Genomic DNA, 24951 nt, shown 5'->3' with positions numbered 1-24951 from the left:
AACAATAACAATTTAACATATAAACTTTAAATCTATCATAGATCTATGGAATAAGTGTAGATCAACTGGTTAGGTTGTTGTGATGAAACTAAATCATCCGGATTCAAATTTCATATTTGATACAGGTGTTCTCATTTACGGTATTATTCTTTCATTAGTAGTTACCGGTCCGGTCTTTTGGATGCAGCTATAGGAGTAAGGTGTTTGGGCGGGCGCATTCATAAGAGGTGAGTGCACATGTGTTGTAGGTATTTGCGTTTGTATTTTTTTAAAAAAAATCTAATACTATATAGAACTGTGTCAAGTATAACATAAATCAATAATCCAAACTAAATCAATAATCCCCTCCCGATGAACCCGCCACGACGACCAGCTTTTGCCTCTACTGCGCAGTTTGAAGTTGACTAGGGTGCTGCCGTTCAAAACAAGACGAGACCTTGTCTTTCTCTTCAGATTAAGTACGAGATGGTTAGGTTTACGCTTGATTACTGGGCAAAGTTATGGGAGAGAGGATTAGCATACGCAGACGGCGATGTACTACGTAGTTAGGCGGCCACAGCCACACCACCAACTTCAGTTCAGATTGATCGCTGCTTGCGCCGACTTGACGACGCTGCTTGCTGCACCTGACATGTGCAAAGAGCAAAGTGGTTGTGTGTTTGAGCAATTTGGGAGGATGGAGTTCTTCTGCTGCTGCATAAAGAATGCACGAGAAATGCGTCTTGAGCTTCAGGTGTACACTTCTTTTTTAGGTGTAAGATTTTGCCTGTATCGTGTACTGATTGTGAGGTGCCATACTGCCATGATGCCATCCATCTGTGACTCTGGTCGGCCTAACAAGTCAATGTTTACGGCAACGCAAAAAGCTATGTTTACGGTTACGGCAACGCATAAGCTTGATGAGAAAGCATTTGCCTGCCAAAGATCGACAGTTGGAACGGTTTTGTAGTACTGTTACTGTACAGATAGTGCCAACTGACTGCAAGTAAAGCTCTTATCCTAGATTTAAGTAAAAGGAAAAATTTAGACCATGTCTGGTTCGATTTAAGATAAATATTGGATGACAAAAACAAGTTTGCTCGATCCCCAAACCATGGCTTCGTCGTGCAGATGCTCAAATCATCAGATTCAAGCCAATTGCTAGCAAATAGTAGTAGATAGGAGTACTATTTTGTTTGGCCAATGTCAAAGACAAAATGGACTTCTGGAAATTTTTAATAGTAGTTGCATGTATGAACAGAATTCGCTGCCATTTTCCTTCAGACCAAACCTCGCTATCATCAGACCGTACCTGCAGATTGCAGCTAAACACAAGAGATTCAGATGAAGCGTGTTCATGAATTTTGAAGGCAATCCTTTTGTCTTGCTTCACCAGGTATCTATAAGACAGGGGAACATCAGAATATCTGATCCACATCCACTTGGCGGCTGCCTGAAGATCGAGAGGAATTCGTGGGGACTCAACTTAGCACGGTTTGTTATCAACTTTCAGAAGCACATGTAACTGATTTTGCGATGAATATTTGCTGGTTTTTACAACTTCCATTCGAACTAGAAGCACATGTAACTGAAAACTGATTGCAGCAATGGTAGCTGTACGCTATACAAATTGAACCGTGCCGTTTGCTGATGTTTCAGGAATGTGCTTGGTTTTTCATTTTGCCAATGCCTCAAGATGCATATTCTTCTATTGCGTTTTTACAGAGGTTCAGAACACAGTCCTTTCTATTAACCGAGCTGATTGAGACAGATTGAATCAAAAGATGGACAAATTCTTCTTACACACCACAGTTTATACCGTGCACTAAAAGATTAAAAATAAGTAAGCCTTGAAGGATAATTGCTATTTCCACTGCAGATTCAATAACTTGTTTGATGTATTTGTTTCCTTCCTTCATTCTTTGTTTGTAAATGAAATCTTAGCACTCATCTCAAAGTTTTTACAATCAGTGGTAGAGTATACAGATGCTGGTCTGGGGTATCAAACATGGTATGTACTGCTATCCTTCACAAATACTAGTATGCTATGAGTTTTGCCATATCCTTCTGGTTATTTTCTCTTCTAACCAGCTAGAAAGGATTGCATAATTTACTCCGGCTGCTGTTCCTTTACTGGCAGTGATATATTCAAGCAGCAACTGTTAACCCACCAGAGGAGCTGTCAATATCTTCCTTGAGACAATTATCATTGTGTACTATCTGTGCATCTTTCCCGTGTACATCATTGTTGTTGAACCCATTGCATCGTCCCCAAATCCACATGCTTCAAAAAAGGGCCTGCCATTAGCACCAGGGAATGATAAACTCATCATATACCAGTGAATATATATTGCAGCGCATATGTCAAAGTATATCATCACACTTCCATCATATAGTATATTCGACAAGAACACGGATTCACATGAGGTGTGCCAGATTAGACAGGAAGGCAATACCTCTCCTTTTCTGTACATAGTGCGGAAATGTCAAATATACCTCTGTTATGGAGTACTCTGCAGAAATTGTGACAGATAAGATGAGTAAATGAAATTTGAACATTGGATCAACCTGATGCACTCAACAAGTTCTCTACTTCAAATAGATTTATTGCGTCGTTGACCTAAGATCACTTGATCAAGATACCATCAGTAACTTGGTTTTGACTGTGGCATTAAGGACGTACAAGGCAAGGGGACTTTGTATACCAAAAACTAAGACAGTTAAAAAAGCCTAGTTAATAATCTGTGTGCAAATTATACTTGCTTCTTACATACTCCCAAGATAAGTGATCAATCCAAGCAAGTACGAATCAATTTTGGAATAACAATAGAGAACATTCTGGGAAGAATTCATCAACTAACAGATTGCAAAAAGGAACTTTATTTTTTTCTTGTTTATGTACAACAAGACTTCGATTTTCAGTTGCAAGGCATCCATTGAGAATGTCTATAGAAGTGTTTATGCTGTGGTTTTGCTGGCTGGCATAATTTATGTACAATGTCATGTATGCTGCTTTTTTCCTCTAATGAAATAAAGTGACACAAGGAACCCCCTTTCAAATACTATCACTGAAAACACTGGAGATAATACATTACCTTGTCATTCTCTCAACAATTTGTCGGCCTATACCTCTCCTCTGTAGTGACGGATGTACCTGTTAGTCACTGAAGAAAGTCATATGAACAGATGCAATTCAATAGGTCGACAACCTTTTGTTCAATGTTCAGGATTCAGGAAAATAATATAAGTAGGACACATCAAAGTAAGTTATCAGTAGATTGTAGATAGACTAACAGACTGTATTCAGTTCAGGTATGCACATCATTTTGATGGCCCAAGTACCCTCCCAATCATTTCAGTTGCACCTAGTGCTGTGAAGAAAATGTTTGAACGTACATCAACTATATTAGTGCACAAAAAATTTTACTTTCAGTTATTGCATTTCTTTTTCACATGCACAATGTTCTTTGAGTTTTTCTTTTCTATTTTGGATAACATAACAGACAATTCACGTATTAGGGTCGCAAGAAATACACACGGCTGCACCGCCAATGTTGAAATGTTGCCTTCTGTGGTTTGTTTTTCACTCAGCATTCCTACTGCAGATAAAATTGCTCTCTCAGAAGTACACTGTGAGAGTGCTCTAGTTTCTTGCAACAAACTTTGAATTTTTAGTCAGTGTTTGGTTGCTAGATGGAATCAATATTGAAATCGATCTACTACACTACCACCCATGCTCATACTCATAGGTATCCATACGGATCAAACTAATTGCTGCATCCCAGAATTCCATCAGGAACAATTACCTCATCGCCCATTTGAGATCATAAGAAAGGAAAAAATTATACCACGACGTCGTGGACGGACGCGGTGAGCCCGACGTCGGAGACGGCCCGGCCAAATCCGACGAGCCGCCGGTCCTCTCGCCGCCCGAGCCCGAGCCCCAGGCCCAGCAGCCGCCGCCGGCCATCGCCATCGACACCCCCATCCCCATCGTCCAGGAACCTCGCGCTGCAGAAGACGGACACGACGAGGAAGCTGTGCGCGAGCGCGACGCGGAGCTTGCGGAGGTCGACGGGGTCCTCCGCGGCGGAGGGCGGCGAGGGGCGGATGGCGCAGGAGTGTGCGCAGGCGAGCATGAGCGCCTGGAGGTGGGCCGGGTCGACGGCGGCAGGGTCCATGGAGATGGTGATGGGCGGCGGCGGCGGCATCGGCCTGGCCTTGGCGGGCCTGGGGGAGCCGAACGGCCTCGGGGTCGGGAAGAGCGCGGCGGAGGTGGTGAGGCGCGGGAGCTTCGCGGCGGCGGCGGCCATGGCTCCCGGCCTCATCGGCGGCGAGCGAAGCACGAGCAACGTGCGAGCAGTATGTGGAAAAATCAGTGTCACTGGAAGTGGGCCCACGACTCTATCCAGATTCTGACCATCTCATCCTCCTATGGTCCATCATCTTCGTCCGGTATTGGGCCGCTCTTTCATTTTTCATTTCAAGTCGTTTTGATTATTATATTTTCAAGACAAAACAAATATATTATCAAAATATATTCGATGAAACTAATTTGATGTTTTAGATGTTGCTATTATGAACTTAGTAAAACTGAAATTTTTTATAGTAGGAAAGAAAGAGTTAAATACGATTTATAATATAAAACGGAGAGAGTATCAGTTAACCATTAAATTATTGTTAAAATTTTCATTTTTAAGAAACATGATTCAAACGCAGATATTCACGACGCATGCACACTTATCTCTATTAACACACATGCACAACCTTCGCTCATATTTCCTTTAGATTATTAAAATTATTCTCTTTACTGCTTAATAGTATTTTTTATACAAGTTGTATTTTTTTAAGATGAAGTTTTTACAGCCATAGTTGGCGTAATATCAATGATCCAAAATAAGTTCAAATACTTTCAGAACCGTTTGGTTGAACTTTAAATCTCATTGTTTAAATCAATCTTAGGTGCTTTTAACCTATGCAAATAGTGACAAGAAAGATTAAAAAACCTTAAGAATTGAATTGTAATGCATATATGAATTCTACCAATTTCAGTTCAAAATACTGACTTATATGGAGAGAAACAAAAAAAAAAGAAATGCCTACAAAGTAAAGTGCACGCTCTACTAGTTTGGGTGTAAAATGAGAAAAAAAAAGTTTAGGCCTTATCCAAGGGAGTATGACTACTGGTCGCCGAATTATCATGGATGTGCTTCTAAGTTACTGATATGATTTTTTTTAAGAACTTTCTTTATCAATTTTTTAAAATCTCTTGAAATCAACAACTTTGTAATATCTATTTAATTCATTCATCTATGATCTTGAATAATGCTATAAACTGGGTTTCATGTATCATCCATTATAAATCGGCGCTTTTAAACGGGCCCTTATTCTCGAATATCAAAAAAATTGTTGTTCTTATATGTTGATACGGTTACCGGTAAAATTCAGGTATTGTGATATACTAATATCATTGACACTTTATTATTGTAGGAAACATAGACCTACTTCTTGGACGCCATGACTAATGTCACGGATTTCGGTTGCCAATTGAATTGGCATGGTCAAAATTCTCTATCAATTCTGTTTGTTGGACAATGAATTAGTGTAGCTAGCAACAGCCATGGACAACTGTTCCTGTGATCCTGTCCAAATTGGTCCTTAACATTTTGGTATCTACTATTGTCTACCAATCTCACTGGTACATAAAAGCTTAGATTCAGAGTTTCAGACATCAGCGAAGGCACCAGGAGGACAACAAAAAATGACCTGCAATGCAGCCCACTGGCACAAAAGTATTCTTATTTTTTCACCCAAAATAATCGGTAATATGATGAGCTGGTCCAGATGATCCAATTAGAGAACATGTAAAGGCAGGTGGCTCCAAATTATCATTTAGTTTGGAACTTTACATCCATGATCCATTCATAGATCTATTGGATTGGTTAGAGTTATGACCAAACCCACATGACCTCAACCTCAACTCTGAACTCGATCTCCCCTTTGCAACTGCTCTCTGCTTATCTGAATTACTCAACTGCATCATGCTGCTTAATCTTTCGTCAGAATTTAAGGTAACACGAATCGAAGACGAATTTCAGATTGGTTTCTATTAGTACATGAGACTGCAAGGAGTTCGATCGGCATGGCGTGTCAACGTTCGTTACAATTCTGGTTCCAGAGCTGAAGGAGCTTATGATCATCGCTCTGTCAGTTGGGTACAACCACCATTGATCCTCGTTCTGTATGGATGGATGATTTTGTTCAGTTGTTCTGTCAGTATGTGTTGTAGTCTTGTCTGACGAACAGCTGAAGCTTTAATTAACAATTTAATTATAGCATAAGATAGTGATAACATTCGATGAATCTGTCATAGGATCATTATTCTTTTCTAGGGAAGCCTCCGAAATGGATAAAAACCGTACAACAGCATGGTTAATTAAGAAAAATCGGTGAAAACCTGACATTGTCAAAATATTTTGGAAGAATTTGCTTGAGATTTGGAGCAAGAATAGTGCAGCTTTGGTGCTGTTAGATCGTACTACTGTACTAGCAGTTGTTGCTACTCCGAATTCAGTATTTTTAGCTGCCTGTGTGCTGTGTGCAGTCTGCAGATCATAGAAATATTTGAGCTGCAGTGCCATGACTGTGGTGGTCCTCTCACTAATTATATGCATTTAAGCTCTTACAATGATTGCAGCTAATGATGGCACGATCAACTTTCCAGCAAGGAGCCACACAAACACTTAACTACTGCACAACAGAGCAAATTCACAGCTACTTCAAATCACCTTAGGACTGAAATATTCAGCACTAGCATAATAACATTTTAATGCCAGTAGCAAATCTGGCTAGTGTTTTTATGTGATATGCTTAATCATGATTAATAACTTCACAATTGAGAAGTAAACATGTACAATTAGGAGGACCATTGGATCCGTGAGTTTCAATTTCGACAAAAAGAAATATAGTAAGGTTATCACCGGCACCTATGTTAGAGACGCTGTTAATGTGCATCTGTAGTGGTGTGTATGTTTGCGCCTTAGAGTAAGAAGTGTAGTGTGTAGTATGGAAATCTCTCTTAAATCACTCGAGTGAAAATCTAGTTGTTTATTGCATATCAATTAAATGATTATAAAAAAATCTAAAAAAAATTACAGGATAATTAATATGTAATATATCATTGCATAAACATATAAGTTAAAATTCGACTTCTACTAATTGTAATAAAGAAATTAAAGTTGGTTGTGAATATACATGCATTAGTTAAAGTATTTTATAACTTAACGTCAAATTTAAACTTGCACGCATGTGAAGTGATATATTTTAATAATTTTGTGCGATAAATGAATACAGTTCCAGTAATTAATTACATTGCATATATCTCAGCAGTAGTACTCCTTCAATATTGCATATTGGGATTGGGATCCTCTGACTTTGGAAGCGGCTCCTCTGACTTTTGAAGCGAATGGCAGACATGCACAGTAAAATGAGTCTGTTGCTATAGTGTGAAATAGTGATTTGCAGTTTCACTGTAGTAAACAGTGCAAAATACTGTTCATAGTTACTATTCACCGATTTACTGTAGCGATTGATCTTGTCCGTTCACTGTGGATCGGACGGCTAGAAATATTCCTAAAGTCACGGTACTGTAGCTCTCTGACTTTACACATGTAAAAGAGGACTGGGATCCTCTGACTTTCCCGTATATTGGCATGGGAGGAATTGGATTTTCATTTCCCTAGAGAATATCTTCTCGGTTTTAACATGTCACCTAAATAGACATATATATTTTCTTAAAAATAAAAGCATAGATCAATATAAAATATATCACTACACAAACATACAAGACTAAATTCAAACGGTAAGGTTGCAAAAAAGGAAAACTAAAAATAGTTAATGTACTTTCGTTTATATTTATTATTTTTATTGTAATTTATAGAAGTTGAATTTAAACATATACTATGTGTTTAGAGTGATATATTCCATATTAATCTATGATTTTTTTTATAATTATATAATTATTGAGATGACATGTAAGAAACAATAATATCCACTCGAGAGATGAAATCACTTTCCCTAGTTGCAAGTTGGATCCGAATATATTAGCGGGTACGGGCTTGCACGGCCACCCGCATCAACTCTTCCACTCTCTCTCTCCGTTCCTAATCCATTTCATCTCCCTCGCTATAAAACTCCATATATAAACTAACCACCTCCAAGCTTCTCTCTCTCGCTCACAATCTCTCTCTCTCTCACACACACACACATCTCTCGATCGCTTGGACGAGGCAGCGAGCGAGCCATGGAGACCGAGCCTTCGACGCCGATGACGCAGTCGTCCTACTTCGCCGGCTGCATGGGCTCGCCGGCGTGGCTGCCGGCGGTGCAGAGGAGCCCCGCGCGGTTCCACCTCCTCTCGCGCGACGCCGCCGCCGGCCGCGACGACGGCGGCCGGCGAGCGTGGAGCCGGCTGCTGAGGAGGCTGGTGCGGGAGAGCAGGAGCTTCTGCAGCCTCGGCAGCAGGCACGGCGGCGCCATGGCCGCCGCCACCACCACCTTCCACTACGACGCCGCCAGCTACGCCAAGAACTTCGACGACGGCCGACGATCCCACCACGCCGCCTCCGCCCAAGCGCCGCCGCCGGTCGCCGGTGCTAGCTAGCTAGAGGGTTTCTTGATCTTTTCTTTTCCTTTTTTTGTTTCTTTTTTCCTTCTTTTTTATTTGGTGGTTCGCTTGTAGCTATTAATTAGCTCTGTTCTTGAAATGGTAGTTGAAGTGTTGATTTTCGTGGATGACTTCACCAGAATCTTTGCAGGTACAGAGGAGATATGGATTCTCCTTAATCTGTTGCTATGAACTGGATTAGCATAATTAACGTACATATCGAGTAATGATAACATTTCATTGATAAATTGGTAGCTGGCTCGACTGACTTCGAAGACCAGCATTTAATTTCGACAGTACTCTGTAGTATGCTATTGCTATACCAGAATCAAGAACCTGAATTTGCTATGAGAAGAACTGTCAGTCGATTGCTCCAGCTGTGAGCTTACTCGTAATTTCATCAGCAGATAATTAAGGGAAGAAATGGTTGGAAACTTGGAATCATGGATGGTGTAACATTTTTTAAACAAAAGTGGGTTAAAAGCAATGCGATGCAGTCATGCAGATGAACCACTCGAGGAAAAAGCACGCCTTAATCATGGCCTGATCATGGACGAGATAAAAAGGCAGCTTGCCTACGCCAATAATCAGAGTGATCCAGCCAGCATTTAGTCTCAACCGTGCTGAACTGAATGAATCGCAATGAAAATCGCCTTCAATTTTTGGCACCGGTGATGCTGTGCTGTCGCCTGTTCATGGCAATATCTGTCTCGACGAGGACAACCTTTCTTCCCCAACTGAATCTGCTTAGCTGCATATCCAATCTTGATCTTGACTGAATCTGCTTAGCTACATATATATCCAATCTTGATCTTGACTGAACTTTCCCCCATGACGTTGCTTGTGGCAAGAGCAAAGCTCGAGCATTTGGTACCAGTACTAATAACTAGTAGCTAGACCTCCAGAGACAAAGCATTGTCATTGCTTTCCTCTCACTCATGATCAAGTCTGAAACTTTTTCTTATCCTAAAGTCCTTACCGAGGACTAGCTCTCTTGTTTATGTTCTGAAAATTAACCAAATGATTGTACATTAGTACTGCTACGTTTTTATGGTGGAAATAATGTCCACAAATCAACCACACCACAGCAAGTCAGCAAGTCCTAATCTCAAAATTAAGTACTGCCTTTACAGTGGTCTCTAATTAAGGTGACTGTTTGTTGCGACGTCGTGGTCTGAGACAACCACGTCTTCTATAGGCGACAATGCCATTGACGCTTCAGTCTCATTACAACGGATTTTCAGTATTTGTCAACGAAATGGTCGATGGAGCTGTAGCAACAGTATGCATGAATGCATGATCAGGGGGGCAGGATTTTTGCGTTTTAAAAGAACTCGTGGATAATCTCTAGCATGTGGATGTGTTTTTGGTCTGATTGTGATTATTGTGGCGCTGGAATGTTCAGGCACTGTGCGAAAATCATTGGAGTAAGGCCGAGTTTAGATACAAACTTTTTCTTCAAACTTCTAACTTTTCTATCACATCAAAACTTTTCTACACACAAACTTTCAACTTTTCCGTCACATCATTCCAATTTCAATCAAACTTTCAATTTTGGCGTGAACTAAACACACCCTAAACAGCTAAACTGGACCCGGAGCTGTGCTGGAGATTGGTGCAGTGTCAATGCTAACTCTGAATTCTGAATTCGTACTACACCATTTGCAGATGCAGATGCAGGTATAGTAGTGGCTGGTGTGCACTGGCTGAGGAGAAGCACTGCTTGGATCCAGGAATCAATCAAGGGCATTAAAACTTGAGGCGGTCTGGGCTAGGAGGCTATGACGACACCAGTGTGCCATAAATTGTGTTGTTGGTCCAGAATGACGACTATGGACTGTTATTAACAGGAGAAATCTCCAAGCTTCAGTAGAGTATAGATGTAGTCGCTCTAGCCATCCACATGATTACTTGGATCTAGGATCTTGCGCCCTAGGCTACGCACTGAAGGATGAAGAAATCATAAATAGTAGCTTTAATTGGTGTTGAAGATAAAAATAAAGAGAGTCAGGACACAGCAAATAAGAAAGTATTAATTGAAGTTTAATTATTATAAACACAAAGTATAAATTTATATTATATTTTAAATTAGCTTATAAATATAAAGTTTTCTAATAAAATATATCGGTTGGAAATCGAGATAAAATAAAAGTAATAATAAAAAAATTTGCTACAATTCGCATTTCAAAAGGACTCCGTGGCCCAATGGATAAGGCGCTGGTCTACGGAACCAGAGATTCTGGGTTCGATCCCCAGCGGAGTCGTTTCTTAAAAATAATTTTTTGGGGTTTGCGGCCTTTTCCTTCCCCGTTTGAGTTGAAGACATTTTCTTTTTATTAAACAAAAGCTCCCGTTCCTTCCGTTTTAAAATTACTTAAAATTTTGACCACTGGTCTTCTTTTGAGAATAATATCGACAAGTCATGTTAACAAAGTGTGCTATATCATAAATGTAATTATGAAACTTATCTGTCACTTTTTGTTAGTGTGGTTAATTAGTGGTCAAAGTTTAAATACCAGAATCAAAACCATCGGGTAGTGTTTGGCAAATGTCTAAGGGAAATTATTTTCCACCCCTCTTTAAATCTTAACCATTCATTCTCCTTCATCCATTTAATCCTAACCCTTCATTCATTTTCCAATCTCAATCCCACCCATCATTTCCTATTATCCAAACACACCCTCAGTTAATTGAAAACGGAGGAAGTAATAACCTTTTTTTTTTTTTTTTGCCAAACCTTGTTTGGGACCGAGTAAAGGACTCGACAGCCCAAGGAATACTGTTTTGCAATGCTATTGTTCAGTCCATAGCAGAGTGATAATAGTATTCATTTTATCGAAAGATTGATCATTAACAGTCTAAAATACCATAACGAAAATACCGTGGCACGAGGACAAATAGTAGACAATTGTTCACCAAAGTTGCTACCACCAAGTTCCTACTTCTACCTCTCCAAGCTCAAAAGTCGCATCTACCCGTGGCGGTCGACCACAACCACTTTACATAACTACTGCATACTATTCCTACGGTAAATAAATATAGGGGAGTTCAAGTGATATCAGAATTCAGAAGCATAGGAAGGTAACGTTGAGCTATCACAGCTCGGGTCAAAATTCTTTCTTGTTCCAATAGCTTGGCAGGTCACTTGCGCGCCTCAGCCTTCCTCTCGTCCTTGGCTGTCAATAGTAAAAGTACAAAAAACATCAGCATGTAATTTGTGGTAGGGCAGAAACAAACAGTTTATTCTACAAGTTACAATCACTAAGTTTTGTATGGCTTAAGGACGTGAAGGAAAAGTTAGTGTCAGTGTAAGATTGCGCTTGTCACTCTTAGTTGACGTACAAATATGGCCAACTCCCGAGGAACGTTAGGTAACTAGCCGCTATGGGTGGATGAATGGAAAAACATGCCAAAACAAACTAATAGCAGCTGCTCTGGGTTTATGAAGATACTTAGACTAAGATCTGAATCTTCTAAAGTTCCAATAAACTTGCTTCTAACAGATAAAGACACATACCAGCCTTTTCCTCTTCACGCTTCTTTGCAGCTTCCGCCCTCTGTTGCCGTATCAAAGTAAGACGCTCTATAGTTGGAAAAGGGCAAGTTAATATCATGATTGTTTGAGATTATGATAAGTAACTGCGCTCGAATAAAAGAAAAGTAGCATAGTATGCATCACATACGAAATATGGAACAACACATAGTCACATACATACTTGCACTAAAATATAAAATATACACACATGCAAAGGAGGAATTGTATCTATTTCTTAAAAGAGGTTCTGGTTGATGAAAGGGCAAATAGCATGACGTGGGTCATCATTTCCTAATGCTGGTATGCTAAAACCATATACTAGTTTAGGCTGTCAAATGACAGATCATTCCTTCAAAGCTCTTACTTGTGTAGTTACATGAACTCGACAGAAAATATGAGCACAACCTGCAAGATCCAAGCATAAACAAACCAATATCTAAAAATAGAGATCAAACTTTTATAACTTTGACTATTAGTAACTTTAAAATATTTAGTTTAAAGGCATTATAACAACATATATAAATTTGTCTTACAAAGTATTATTTCCTTTGCAAAATGTATGACGCCATTGACTTTTTGCACAAAGTTTGATCATTTGTCTTATTCAAAAATTTAATATGAATATGTAAAAGTATAAGTTAAGATTATATTTTATTTGATAATAAAACAAGTCACAACAAATGATATTTAAATTATTTTTTTGAATAAGACGAATGGTCAAACGTTATGCAAAAAGTCAACGATGTAATACATTTTGAAATGGAGGAAGTACTATAATTGTATATATTATGATAAAAGAACCTCAAAGATATTTAAGAGACCGTGTCATAGTTAAAACGTCAAAAATTATAGAACCGGAGGAAGTATAGTTCAAACCATAGAAGGATGGTGTCACAGAATAGCCATAAACATTTGTTACTTAGGTCCTCACCTAAATCTTTCCTAGCCTGTTCAGTTTTCCCTTGCTCCTGGAGCTTCATGTGACGCTCATGAGATTTCTGTTTTTCAAGCTCCTCTCTGCAACAGGAAAAAGTTTGTAAAAGTGCTGAATATGGCAACGATGCATTCTGATGTGTTTATAAGGATTATGAAAACTGCTTTATATTTTCCATAAATGATGTCAGGGTCAGGATCAGGATCATTTTGTTACCAATAATGTTTCAAAATAATGACTGCAGATTGTACTTAATTAAAAACAGGAAGATAAAATGCAATGAAGATGACTCATGGACATGAAAAATATCAACAAATCGTAGTGTAAAATATTATTGGAATACTTTTCTTCAGCATTGTTTGAAAACAATCCTGAGAGGAGATGGTCCTACCAGCCATCCCTCTATGATGTCAACTGTAGGCAGTCCTTATAAACTTACACCTATGCTGTTGACATTCAACATTATATTTTTCAATTAATTTACACATGAAGGAAAAATACTTTTAAATTGACAGGAGCATTGCATAGTACACAAACCCACCTTTCACGCCTGGAGAGATCAGATGTCCTACCAATCTGTACCAGAGCAAAATTAGTCAAGTAGTCATATAAACACAAAAATGAATCAAATTTGTACACTTAATTGAAAAGAGTATAACAGTAGCAGTATCACAAAGCCCACACATACAATGAAGTACAAGGACGATAACATTCTGAAAGGCATGGTAAGTACATGGAGTAAAATCACTCATTCTAGCATAACTTTACTGAATATTCACTTGTGCACCTCACTCAATAGAATTGACACAAAAAAAAGCTAAATCTATTACTAAAGCAGACGTACAGTCTAACTCTGTATATAACTTGTGACCTGTAAATGTTCTTCCCCTCAGAACTGCATCGCTACCAGACTACCTCCATCATGAACAGAAACAAATATTTGACTTACATCAATGTCCTTGGCTTTTATATTCTTTGGTTTCACCAGGTTTGGATTCTCAATCTCGATAAGACCTTCAGTGCCTTTATGTTTCTGATATAATATTGAAAAATAGAACAGTTATCACATAAGAAATAAATAGTTTAGACAATGAAGGGTCAAAGGAGGGCAAATGCATGCTTTCAGCAGGACAATGTCTTACGTTCTTCTGGAAGTTGTCAGATTCTTCCTCATCTGATTCTTGGCTTCTATCATATTCCTCATCTGATTCTTGCCTTCTATCATATACCTCCTTTTCAGATTGCTTCTATTTGATTTAATGATACAAGACAGTGGCAACAAGCAGCATATCAGTTTATCAAATCATCAGCACATTATGACATGCACACCTTGGTTCAAAGCAAAATTATAGCTAAGACTGTGGGGCTCAAGTCTCAACACAATTTGACAAAAAAAAAATGCTTTTACAGGACTCCAAAGAGGCTAGAAATGCTTTATGCAACTATGGTAATTGGTTATTGATCAGAAATCCATTGATTTATCATGGTAATGAAAAGAGAAGTTGGTCCAAAAAAAAAGTAGCAGAACAATTTAATAATAAGTAGTATTTTTTTATAGGCTTGCAGCCTAGCCAAAAATTTTATATGTTTGCACAGCATAAGAGAGAAATAACGAAGCAAGCTAAATGTTATGTTTAATATCAATAACTAGGTAGAAAAGAAAAGGGCATGAATGAACCTTCTTAAAGGTCTTTGGACGACCTGCTGAAGTACCGGCAGCTGCATTCAAAATACAGAAATAAGCTCAAAACATTGATCAAATAGTGTAAAAACTATCCATTTTCTATTCCATTAGGATGCAGAGGCAGCAAGCAACTAGCTCCAAATTCGTGAGATATCAAAAATAAATGACACTCAACATGACGCCCAAAGTTCCATCTTAATTCTCAAAATACTACACTTAATGCTAGCGTCGTGGCAGGGTGTGTGGTTTCATCCCCATGGTCCCAAAAAAGAAACGAGATTTGGAGGGAGAGACATCCCTCCAAATATATTTTTTAAGAAATTGTGAACGTGTTGGGGATTGAACACAAGACCTCGGGGTTGAAACCACACACCCCTTGCCACAGCACTATCAAGTGCATCTCTCTACCCCAAGGTCCCGTGTTCGAATCCCTACACGCGCACACTTTCTTCTTGATTATTCAACACCAAGTTCTTCTTTGATTGTCCAGCAGTTAAAAATTTGGCAAAGTGCTCAAAAAATCATAAACACAACAATTCTACAAGTTACACCGAGCTCTTCATAGCCGATTCCGCAAACCACGAGCCTTAGGAATCTGGATGGATGAACATACCCACGGATTACTACGAGAGACATCAATAGAACAGTGAAAAACAAACAATACTTCAAACCTAAAAGAACAAATTAAACCCTCCTCTCTCCCACAAAACAAAGCACAAACTGCTTGCAAACCATGACAAATTCTCAATAATAATAAGAAATACACACAATGTGGGATCAAACCAAACACTGCGATGGTAGAGCAACAAGCTCCCGATCGCCCGATCTGAAAACCCCAACCCCCTCTTCAAAAAAAAGGAGGGTTTTATGCCCGGAACACGCCACCTCGTTCAAGCGAAACACCAAGCATCATTCATCCCACAAACTCTGTCGATCAGTGACACTCCAATTAAGCAACCAAATCTCCCTACTTATTAAACCCAAAAAGCATCCGACGCGCGAGGATTGCGAGCCAAACGGCCGTACGGCGGCGAGAGGGGAGGGTGGTGGTGGTGGGGCACACCGCCGCCTCGTAGCTTACCGATCTGCTCCTCGCTGGAGAAGCTCCGCTCCCCGGTGGGCTTGCCCTTGAACTTGCCCCTCGCCATGGAGCTCGTCGGCGGCGACGTAAGCCCTACTGCGGCGACTGCTCTCCTCCTCCCGCGGCGGGGGTTTCTGCTTCGCCTCCTCGCCGCGGCGCCTTTTATAGGCCGAGCCATCCGGGCCCGAACCGGACCGGGCCCATCCGGCCCAAACCGGTCTCCCGGTCTGGCCCGGACCGGTCTCCGCAAAAACCGTCTCGAACTCTTCTTCTTCGTGTGTGTTCTTGAGAGTATAAAATGATTTCCGGTGACGACACGGAGGTGGAAGGGTCTCGAGCTCCTCGGCGTCCCGGCGAAATCGAAGCTTCCGCGTCGTCTCCTCGACGAACTCGAGACCGGCACGGCGTCCGAGAGCGCGCGATCGGCATGGCGGGATTAGGAAAGGGGGAGAGTAGCGGCGGCGGTGGCGGCGGCGGAGGGGAGATGGGGTTCAGGTTCAAGCCGAGGGAGGCGGAGGCCGTGGAGTACTACCTTCTCCCCCGGCTGCAGGGCCGGCCGCCCGTGCCCAACCCCGCCATCGTCGTGGAGAACGTCTACGAGTTCGAGCCGGAGCGGCTCATCAATGGTGCGCTCCTCTTCTTCTTCTTCTTTGATCGAGTTGTTCTTGTTTCTTGGTGATCTTGATCGGATCAATGGCGTGCAGAGAAGTGCAACGGCGGCGTCGGCGGCGAGGGCGAGGAGGGGTGGTACTTCCTGTCGCCGAGGGATCGCAAGTACAGGAACGGGAAGCGGCCGTCGCGGAGCACGGAGGACAAGGCCGGGCGGTGGAAGGCGTCGACGGGGAAGACGGAGGGGAAGGACCCGATCACGGAGTGCTATGGCTGGGTCAAGTTCTGCGTCACCAGCCTCGTCTACTTCAAGGGCCCCGTCAAGACGGAGAAGAAGACCAAGTGGCTGATGCGCGAGTTCACCATCCCGCACTTCGAGAACAAGCTCGACAAGACCGCCGCCGCCGGCGGCAGCAGCAACCAGGTCAGCCGCCTCTTGTGTTCTTGTTTTTTTTTTTTTGGGTTAATCGCTGTAGCTCAAATCGAGCTTGTTCTTGCAGCGGCAGCTGGATCAGTACGTGTTGTGCAGGATTTACACGTCGCCGAAGAAAGGCGCGGACGACGGCGAGCAAGCCGAAGTCGTCCGCGGCGGCGGCGGCGAGGACATCGACGAGTGGGCGGAAGCCTGCGCTGTCTTCGACTTGGGTCCCGAGACGGCGGAGGGCAGCGACAATGCGGATGCGGCGGCGGCGGCGGGAGACATGCGGTCGGCGAAACAGGCGGGCAAGAGGCCCGTGGCGGCGGCGGCGGTGGCCGAGCAGCCGTCGAAGCGGCCGTGGCTGCCACCATCACCGTCGACGCCATGTGACGGCGGGCCATCGCAAGCGATGGGCAACCGCCAAGTCCCAATGCAGGGGCTATCACTCATGCACAACTTCCCGCCTCCGCCGACGACGTTCTGCGGCCACGCGCCATTGCAGCAAGGATTCCCGGTGCACAACAACCGCGCGCAGATGCGGTGGCCGACGATGCAGCACAACTGCATGCCGTCGCCGGCGCACAGCTTCCAGCCGCGGCCGGTGCAGCGGCGACCGGTGCTCGTCGGCCAAGCGCCACCGCAGCGGCGACCGGTGCATCACGTCGGCGGCCACGCGCCGATGCACATGCACCAGGCGCAGTGGACGCCGGTGCACATCGCCCAAGCGCCGATGCAGCAGCTGCCGTTTGACGATTGGGTGTTCGATCCGTTCGACGACCCGCCACCGCCGATGCAGCAGCTACCGGTGATGATGAACAACTACCAGCCGCAAGCGCCAATGCAGCTGCCGCCGATGATGAACAATGACCAGCCGGCGATGGTGCACGGCGGCGAGGTCCAGGCGCCAATGCAGCTGCTGCCGGCGACGACGCACGGCGGCGAGGTCCAGGCGCCAATGCCGCTGAACGTGTACGAGGAGGAGCAGAGGCCATCGCAAGAAGACGGGGGACAATGCACAAATGCAGAAGGATGAATCTTTTTCCTTCTTTTTTTTCACTAGCTTAATCATCCAAATGTACTCTTTTGCACGGAACCAATGTGTTGCCTAATCCTATATACTTACATAGCTCATCTCTACTAAGTGTAATTAATGCTATTTCTCTCTTTTCTCATTAAGCAATCATTCAAATTATTTCTAATCTTTGGATGACATATATATGGTCTAAATTGTCTCTTATTTCTTCTCTCATAAAAACATGCAATCTTAATTATTTTTAGGCTCAAAATTGTATCAAATTGTTTTAGTTTTGGCAATAAAATTACATTTTACTTATACATATTATGCAACTTAATTTTCCGCAGCAGCGCATCGAGTTATTCGACATGAAGCATATGGAAACGGAAAGGCAAATCTGGGATGCCACAACGCCTCAGAAAATCAGGGTATATACAAAGGATAAAACGAAACCTTCAGAAGTTCAGAACTTCATAAGGCTTCAGGCTAAGCTAAAAATACACCCAGCACAGCAGCATTGGTTCCTGGTAAAAGCCATTTGACCATTTAACTTGCCATCAACAGGAGCTAGGGCGTGCTGGGATATATTTTTACAGTCAAGTGTTAATGCAAAGTATAGCACTGTATTGCAAACATGCCATCTTTAAAAGAGGTCATACAATCAGAAAACTTTTGGGCCACACTGTTGAGCCCCATAATTTAGCTGATGCTGTTAAAATTCCCAGCTGACAGATGCAGTAGAATGTATGAAACCCAATATGCTATCTTCATGTCCCGTCACTAGGGTTCCAGTAGAAATCGCTTCTTTCGGTGGAGTATCCATATGGAAGATGAGGTCCATAAACAACACTGCCATCCAGAAACGTCATCTGGTCCATCTGTGATGCTGCATGATAAGCATTAGAAGGACCGGGTTGATTTGGGGTGTTGAGAGGCATTGTTTGATATGCATTTGAAACATTGACCTGATCAGGGGTGTTGACAGACATTGTTTGATGAGCATTTGAAGCACTGACTTGAACAGGGGTATTGAGAGCTGGATAGGCGTTTGAATTGTTATCCTTTTGATTAGCCTTTGCCCTGCTCCTAGCAGTCCGTTTGCTTTCCACAGGACTGTCTGCACTAAGCCTGACCATTTGCTGCTGTATTTCACTCAATGGACTGCTTGCCAATTTTGATTTAACACTCCTCTTAATATCAGAAGACTTGTACTCAAGCCGATACAGCGCTAGAGCATCAGAATCATTGGTTTCATATTCAAAAAGATGCCACTCATAGTTGCTGGATGGTTGTGGATCCATGTAATAGGACCTCTTCAGACCTCCAAAATCTTTCATCACTTGCTTCCTTGATTCATGCCATCCACGGCCATTGTAATCTGGCAATGACCTTTGCTTCCGATTGCCGCTATCAAATGCCCGTCTTGGTGTGTCAAAGAATAGCCATTCTCTAAGAGATTCACCTTCAAGAAGAGATAGATCGAAAAGCTCTGCCAGAACAGAATGAAAACAACAATTAGCACAATAATATGCTGATATAACTATTCAACAACGGGATAAAAGTAACATGGCCAAACTTACCAGGTGCATTCCAAGGAGATTTTGTAGTTGCAGCCCCTTCACACACAGGAATACCAACATTTTTTCCTTGGACTTTTGCACTAAGAGCAGCAAACAGAGGGCCATCTTTCAAATCAATCCCCCTTGGACGCATCACAGGTCTAGTCCCTAGAAGGCCATCATCATTCAAAGCTAAACCGGCATGGTAAGGATTGCAGTAATGTTGACACTCATCTGATCCTCGAACAGGTCGACCGCAGTCCCAGAGTGCACATTTTGGCCCCAAATATTGAGAAGGTGATGGGCACATTGTTGTGAGCAAGTCTGACATGTGGAAAAAAACATCTCCAGAACTCTGCGCAGAGTTATTTGCATCAACAAATGAGTTAGGTGGCAGATCTAATGGCAGGTTGTACTGTTGATGTTCCAGCTGACCAATCCCCTGCATGGTATTGGGGCCGTCTGGGTTTGAGCCAGGAAGATTTATCTTATAATCATCATCTTGAAGAAAATCATCAATGTTGAGTTCATGATCTATATAGTACAGCTGAAATCAAAGGGAACATAGACTTAGCCCAAAAAGCAGTCAGCAGGGAAAAAACAAAACCAACATGAACACTAACAGGACATGCAGGTTACAACCACCAAACAGATGAAATGTTATATACAGATAATAGATAGCATGCATGCATATACTGACCAGCACATTGTGAGATTCACAATTTGCATGCTGGAAGGCACACAAAACAAACAAAGCGTAGCTGCATCAAAAAGATATCCTGAAACACATATGTCTTCATTAGGTGGTAAAGAAGAAACATTTTAGGTGCATTCTCAGTAGCTTACGGATTATGGATTATTGTGGCCATGCTTCCCAAGCTCCTAAATGGTACAATTTTTGCAGAAACTTTCTTCATCAGCATTTCTAAGGAAACTTTTTAAAATCAGCTTGTCAACTTTCTAATATTTATTCATTTGTTTTTTTTCCCTCGAATAATTGTTGTAAACTCAGTTTCATCCATCATCTAATGAGAACACCCTAACAAAACTAAAATTTGAACACCGACCAATTTGGATCAGAAATTCAGAAAGACATTTAGCAAATAAAACAAATTTTGGAAATTTGGTTTCACTGGAGCAAGGTATATCACGCTGCCTCAACATGCATCTTCAGGAGGCCATTATTAGTTCCTACTTACACTTACGTTAACCATGGAACAAGTTAAACTTTGTGGACTTGTGCTCCTCAGAAAGCTACACAAATAACACAACACACTAACACATTACTCACCATTGAACAGTAGATTTGCTGAAGCTAGCATACTTAAGTACAGCACTCAAGCATTGGACATCCAAGTTAAATCAAGAAGTACACAAAAAAAGACACTGTCGAGTTGTGACTGGTGACTTGTACTCCTCCCAAGACTAGACAAATAACACACTAATAGAGGTCATTGCCAGATCTAATAATCTCATCTAAAGCAGAATGAAGTTAGTTTGCATACATAAACTTACATCCAAAATTGGCACATGCTATATTACAATTTTGGGAGAAATATATTGAAAAGGAAAAATGAATTGTAAATAGTCCAAGCCTCGGAAAAGCAATTCTGTTATTTGCAAATAGAGTTAATGGTTCAAATCGAATGGATTGTTCTGCTAAAAGATGCATTTTCATACCTTACATATAAAATAGCAATTAACTTCTTCTGGGGAATACTAAGGAATAGTTGGCAGTTGCAGAAAAACGCTGTATGTAGTAAAAAAGTGTGTCCTGCTTGGCTGAATGCCCAAGCCTAAAATGCAACAAGGTTAACAAAGCACAATGAACCATTCTGCTAGTTTAAATTGCCTCAACAAAACTACAATGTTGCGAAGGATTGCATGAAGCATCTGACAGTATTAGCGAACGATTGAGCAAGCTCATAAAGGTGAACTCCACAAACAACACAAAGTAAACCTCTCACTGACAGAATAGCCTTGCCTATAAGCTCCCTAACACGATCAATATCACAGAATCAAACAATTTCCACTCATCGATGAAATGAAAAGAAGACCTGTTAAAATCCAATACCTGATCATGGAACATTGCATTGGTAACACCAGCCATTCCTCCGCAATCGCCCTGCATTCCCTGACCCAGATGCGGGGCAGCAGTAGCAGCAGTACTTCCCATGACAGCCTCACCCTGCAGATTCTGGCCGCCATCCTGCCCATGCCCATGGCTCTGATGAGAAGATGGCATTTGCTGCAGCGGCGATCGGGGAACCATCAGCTCAGCGGCTCCCCCCGCCATAGTCCCCCCCTGTAGCACGGGGCTGAGATTATGGCCCTCATGAGAAGATTGCATCGGCATAGGCGATCGCGGCATCACGAGCTTGCTGGTGGCGTCATCCTCCTCCTCGGCCCCGGCCAGCTGCAGCAACCGCAGCGTCTCCGATGGCGGATCCGACGCCTCCCGGTTGTTACCCTGCGACTGAGAGTTCTGCGGCGGCGCAACAGTTCGGAGTCAGCATCAATCTACTGCACAAGTAAAGGAGGAAGGGGGGAAGCTAGGGTTTGGGGGGATTGCCTGGAGGGAGGAGGCGGGGGAGGGGACGTTGAGCTCGGCGCGCCACTCCCGGAGCATGTGGTGGACCTGCTCCTCGAGGAGGGCGGCGTCGGCGGAGCGGCTCTCCTTGCGGGCGGACTGGAGGCCGGAGAACATCTCCTGGAGGTCGTCGACGCGGGTCTTGGCGAGGTTGCGGAACTGCTGGTGCCGCGAGGAGGAGCGGGACGAGCCCTTGCCGCCTGAGGAGCCACGGCCGCCGTCGCCGCCGGCGGCCGGATCGCCGGCCATCCTGCCGATCAAAGTGGCGGCGGCGGCGGCGGTGTGATTGGAATGGGGTTTGGTGGGCGAAGAAGAGGACTCTCCTTCGGTTGACGAAATTTGGTGAGCAAAGTCCTTGAGAAGGTTTATTTCCTTTTCCTTTCCTTTTTGACCGCAATATATGGCTTATGGAAAATATAGATTTTACAAGTAGAACTATGTTCTTTTTTTTTTTTTGATAGAAGTAGAACTATGTTCTTGAGAACACTTTAACAGACTTGAAAAACCAATAGAGAATAGAGTACAGAACAAAAGCCATGAACGTTTTTGTTAATAGTGTGTCTATAACAAGCGGATCAGAATTAGTGTGACAAACTAACTGTTGTGGATAAATTATCGAACCCACGTGGTTGCGAATTAGTACTCTATCCCAAAATAATTATAATTCTAAATTATTTAGCATATATTAAGATTTCAGAGAAAAGATTATAATGACCCTCATTGAATGGGGTATAAATAATAGTGAAAGAGTGATTAAGGGTATAATAAGAAGAAATTTAAATGGAGAGTAATTAATGTAATTAGTACTCTATGGTAACAATTATATTGGGATAAATTTAAATCCTAAAAATACAATTATTATCAATAGTCTACTTTAAGAATATCTAAATAAAACAAATAAATAGCAATGTTAATTGAGCCAAAAGACTTCATGTCCCCTGTAGTCGTGGACCGTGTCCACCTCCATGCTCATCTTCCACCACCTGGAGGTAGCGTGAATCACCGCCACCTAGCGGCCCAATGCCGCCAGACTACTCTTGCCATCCGATAAGTGATGATAGTATAAGGGCAGATGACTTGATTTATTGGCTCAGAACCAAGGCGTCGTTGGCGGCTACCGACATACATAAGCTTATGCTGGGTCAAACAAGATACCTGGGAAAGAAATTTGATCCTATAGGCAAAGCTGTCAATTTACAAAAATTCTCTCTCCAAATTGGTAGAAAATTATAAAATAATGCGTATTATGTCTGCTAGCAAATTACTATATTTTTTTAGTGTCCTTGAGTAAATTCACATCCTTGCAATGCCGCTAGTAAATACCATAATTTTTGTTAGTGTCTTGTAATAAATTTTGCCTTAATTTTAAAATTGATATGTACGTAATGCCATCTTATGGAGCACTCTAGGTATGGAGCACACAATGAGGGGGGGGGGGGGCGCTGATTAGCGACAGTCGCGCCCCCCGCACGGCGCACGGTCACTTTTTTCTCTCTTAGTCTCTCTTCTCTACAGCACATGTATATACTATATGAGATAATCCATGAAATGCCATTGACAAGCATCTAAGTCCCAGAAATGCCTTCGACAAGTGTGAGTTCCAAGAAATGCCATCGTACAAGTGATTGTCCCAAAAATGCTATCGCCGTTAGGGTTCCGTCCATTCCGCGCCGTTAAATACACTGTTCATCCTATAGAACTTTAACGGCGTGGAATGGAAGGAACCCTAACGACGATGGCATTTTTGGGACAAAATCGTTTGTACGATGGCATTTCTTAGAACTCACACTTGTCGATGGCATTTCTAGGACTTGGACGCTTGTCAATGGCATTTTATGAATTATCTCATACTATATATACATACGTATAAACTTTGCGTATATACAAAATTTATACGGTGTATATACACACACACATGTATGTATATATACATATAATTTTTTTATATGTATACACTTTAAATGTAAAAAAAATAAACACATGTATATAAAGTTTGTGTGTACGTATAAAAAACCTAAAAAATACGTGTATATAAACTTTATATATGTGTATACAAACTTTGTATACGTGTATACAAAAATTGGTATATGTCTGTATAAAAACTCAAAAAATACATGTATATACGAACTTTATATATGTGTATACAAACTTTGTATACGTGTATAAAAAATTGGTAATACTTATGTATAAAACTCAAAAAATACACGTATACAAACTCTATATACGCGTATTATTTGTACGTATACAAAGTTATCATACGTACGTATTAAAACCGAAAAAATACTGAAAGAAAAAAACAGAAAAAAAAACTAAAACAGAAGGTACGAAATAAAAACCGAAAAAAAGGGGAAAAAAGGGGAGCCAACGCGCTGTCTGCCGCCCCCTCTCCACGCGCGACACGGTCGCGAACTAGCAATTTCGCACAATGAGGGACCAACTAAATCACCCACGGAAGTGACTTGGAGTGCTACGGAGGGATGGTTGGGCTTGGCAAGTAGCTGGTTTGGGAGGTATTGTGATTGAAGAGATCCTAGACACGACTTAGGCTCTGTTCGTTCCAGGGTGATAGGGGAGATTGAGTCTTGTTTTCCACGCGCACGCTTTTTAAACTACTAAACGATGTGTTTTTTGTAAAAAAGTTTTATAGAAAAGTTGCTTTAAAAAATTATATTAATCCATTTTTGAAATTTAAAATAGTTAATACTTAATTAATCATGAGCTAATGGCTCACCTCATTTTGCGTATCTTCTCAATCTCCTCAATCCCCTTCTACTCAGACACACCCTTAAGAAAGCCTGAAGCAATATGTGGTGATCCCTGGGAGAGTTCTATGTGTTCCTAATACCTGTTTAAAGAGCATCATTGATGTTGCAGCTTGGCCT

The 24951-nt window shown here is 41.9% G+C and overlaps 6 protein-coding genes and 1 non-coding gene across 12 annotated transcripts; 4 read left to right on the top strand and 3 right to left on the bottom strand.

Annotated features, from left to right (window-relative positions):
* Positions 1-1805: 1805 nt before the first annotated feature.
* Positions 1806-4415, bottom strand: LOC127774615 (acetyltransferase NSI). Of its 5 annotated transcripts, none has more exons than XM_052300893.1 (4): positions 3828-4415; positions 3075-3133; positions 2436-2492; positions 1806-2263 (listed from the first exon to the last, which is right to left on the bottom strand). In XM_052300893.1, exons 1-4 carry the CDS (start codon positions 4305-4307, stop codon positions 2128-2130), a joined length of 732 nt encoding a protein of 243 aa, XP_052156853.1. In that variant the 5' UTR covers positions 4308-4415; the 3' UTR covers positions 1806-2127. The 5 variants fall into 5 exon arrangements, 3 of the variants coding, with proteins under 3 accessions (XP_052156853.1, XP_052156855.1, XP_052156854.1); XM_052300894.1 differs by having other exon boundaries at positions 1830-2277; XR_008017791.1 differs by having other exon boundaries at positions 2250-2277; positions 3075-3143.
* Positions 4416-8186: 3771 nt separating this feature from the next.
* LOC127774620 (uncharacterized) lies at positions 8187-8766 on the top strand. The gene has a single exon (XM_052300900.1). It carries the CDS (start codon positions 8282-8284, stop codon positions 8639-8641), a length of 360 nt encoding a protein of 119 aa, XP_052156860.1. The 5' UTR covers positions 8187-8281; the 3' UTR covers positions 8642-8766.
* A 2069-nt stretch (positions 8767-10835) lies between these two features.
* Positions 10836-10908, top strand: TRNAR-ACG (transfer RNA arginine (anticodon ACG)). The gene has a single exon. It is a non-coding gene; the product is annotated as a tRNA-Arg (tRNA).
* A 520-nt stretch (positions 10909-11428) lies between these two features.
* Positions 11429-15996, bottom strand: LOC127774476 (uncharacterized). Of its 2 annotated transcripts, none has more exons than XM_052300734.1 (8): positions 15879-15996; positions 14792-14832; positions 14256-14357; positions 14063-14146; positions 13655-13689; positions 13111-13196; positions 12162-12227; positions 11429-11820 (listed from the first exon to the last, which is right to left on the bottom strand). In XM_052300734.1, the coding sequence occupies exons 1-8, from the start codon at positions 15943-15945 to the stop codon at positions 11786-11788; spliced, it is 516 nt and encodes a 171-aa protein (XP_052156694.1). In that variant the 5' UTR covers positions 15946-15996; the 3' UTR covers positions 11429-11785. The 2 variants fall into 2 exon arrangements, with proteins under 2 accessions (XP_052156694.1, XP_052156693.1); XM_052300733.1 differs by having other exon boundaries at positions 11430-11820; positions 14256-14360.
* Positions 15997-16305: 309 nt separating this feature from the next.
* Positions 16306-16954, top strand: LOC127774274 (NAC transcription factor NAM-A1-like). Its single transcript, XM_052300517.1, has 3 exons — positions 16306-16504; positions 16583-16829; positions 16873-16954. Exons 1-3 carry the CDS (start codon positions 16306-16308, stop codon positions 16952-16954), a joined length of 528 nt encoding a protein of 175 aa, XP_052156477.1.
* Positions 16955-17006: 52 nt separating this feature from the next.
* Positions 17007-18087, top strand: LOC127774067 (pollen-specific leucine-rich repeat extensin-like protein 3). The gene has a single exon (XM_052300338.1). The coding sequence runs from the start codon at positions 17189-17191 to the stop codon at positions 17936-17938; it is 750 nt and encodes a 249-aa protein (XP_052156298.1). The 5' UTR covers positions 17007-17188; the 3' UTR covers positions 17939-18087.
* Positions 18088-18300: 213 nt separating this feature from the next.
* LOC127774066 (transcription factor VOZ1-like) lies at positions 18301-22436 on the bottom strand. The gene is made up of 4 exons (XM_052300337.1): positions 22052-22436; positions 21554-21964; positions 19501-20026; positions 18301-19409 (listed from the first exon to the last, which is right to left on the bottom strand). The coding sequence occupies exons 1-4, from the start codon at positions 22316-22318 to the stop codon at positions 18688-18690; spliced, it is 1926 nt and encodes a 641-aa protein (XP_052156297.1). The 5' UTR covers positions 22319-22436; the 3' UTR covers positions 18301-18687.
* Between the last annotated feature and the right edge of the window lie 2515 nt (positions 22437-24951).

Source organism: Oryza glaberrima, chromosome 5 (assembly GCF_000147395.1).
Source record: "Oryza glaberrima chromosome 5, OglaRS2, whole genome shotgun sequence".
NCBI classification, from domain to species: Eukaryota; Viridiplantae; Streptophyta; class Magnoliopsida; order Poales; family Poaceae; genus Oryza; species Oryza glaberrima.
The sequence above is the reverse complement of the archived record's forward strand: the minus strand, read 5'-3'. Positions and strand labels throughout refer to the sequence as shown.

Excerpts from the sequence above, each read along its gene's own strand:
- LOC127774615 (XM_052300893.1), bottom strand. The coding sequence starts at position 4,307 with ATGAGGCCGGGAGCCATGGCCGCCGCCGCCGCGAAGCTCCCGCGCCTC. Across the intron at positions 3,134-3,827 it reads CGTCCGTCCACGACGTCGTG|GTACATCCGTCACTACAGAG; the intron begins GTATAATTTTTT and ends AGTGACTAACAG. Across the intron at positions 2,264-2,435 it reads CTATGTACAGAAAAGGAGAG|CATGTGGATTTGGGGACGAT; the intron begins GTATTGCCTTCC and ends CCTTTTTTGAAG.
- LOC127774620 (XM_052300900.1), top strand. The coding sequence starts at position 8,282 with ATGGAGACCGAGCCTTCGACGCCGATGACGCAGTCGTCCTACTTCGCC.
- LOC127774476 (XM_052300733.1), bottom strand. The coding sequence starts at position 15,945 with ATGGCGAGGGGCAAGTTCAAGGGCAAGCCCACCGGGGAGCGGAGCTTC. Across the intron at positions 14,833-15,878 it reads CTCCAGCGAGGAGCAGATCG|CTGCCGGTACTTCAGCAGGT; the intron begins GTAAGCTACGAG and ends TTTTGAATGCAG. Across the intron at positions 14,361-14,791 it reads GTCCAAAGACCTTTAAGAAG|AAGCAATCTGAAAAGGAGGT; the intron begins GTTCATTCATGC and ends TAAATCAAATAG.
- LOC127774274 (XM_052300517.1), top strand. The coding sequence starts at position 16,306 with ATGGCGGGATTAGGAAAGGGGGAGAGTAGCGGCGGCGGTGGCGGCGGC. Across the intron at positions 16,505-16,582 it reads GCCGGAGCGGCTCATCAATG|AGAAGTGCAACGGCGGCGTC; the intron begins GTGCGCTCCTCT and ends AATGGCGTGCAG. Across the intron at positions 16,830-16,872 it reads AAGACGGAGAAGAAGACCAA|CTCGACAAGACCGCCGCCGC; the intron begins GTGGCTGATGCG and ends TTCGAGAACAAG.
- LOC127774067 (XM_052300338.1), top strand. The coding sequence starts at position 17,189 with ATGCGGTCGGCGAAACAGGCGGGCAAGAGGCCCGTGGCGGCGGCGGCG.
- LOC127774066 (XM_052300337.1), bottom strand. The coding sequence starts at position 22,318 with ATGGCCGGCGATCCGGCCGCCGGCGGCGACGGCGGCCGTGGCTCCTCA. Across the intron at positions 21,965-22,051 it reads CCCCCGCCTCCTCCCTCCAG|AACTCTCAGTCGCAGGGTAA; the intron begins GCAATCCCCCCA and ends GCGCCGCCGCAG. Across the intron at positions 19,410-19,500 it reads ATCTCCTTGGAATGCACCTG|AGCTTTTCGATCTATCTCTT; the intron begins GTAAGTTTGGCC and ends CTGTTCTGGCAG.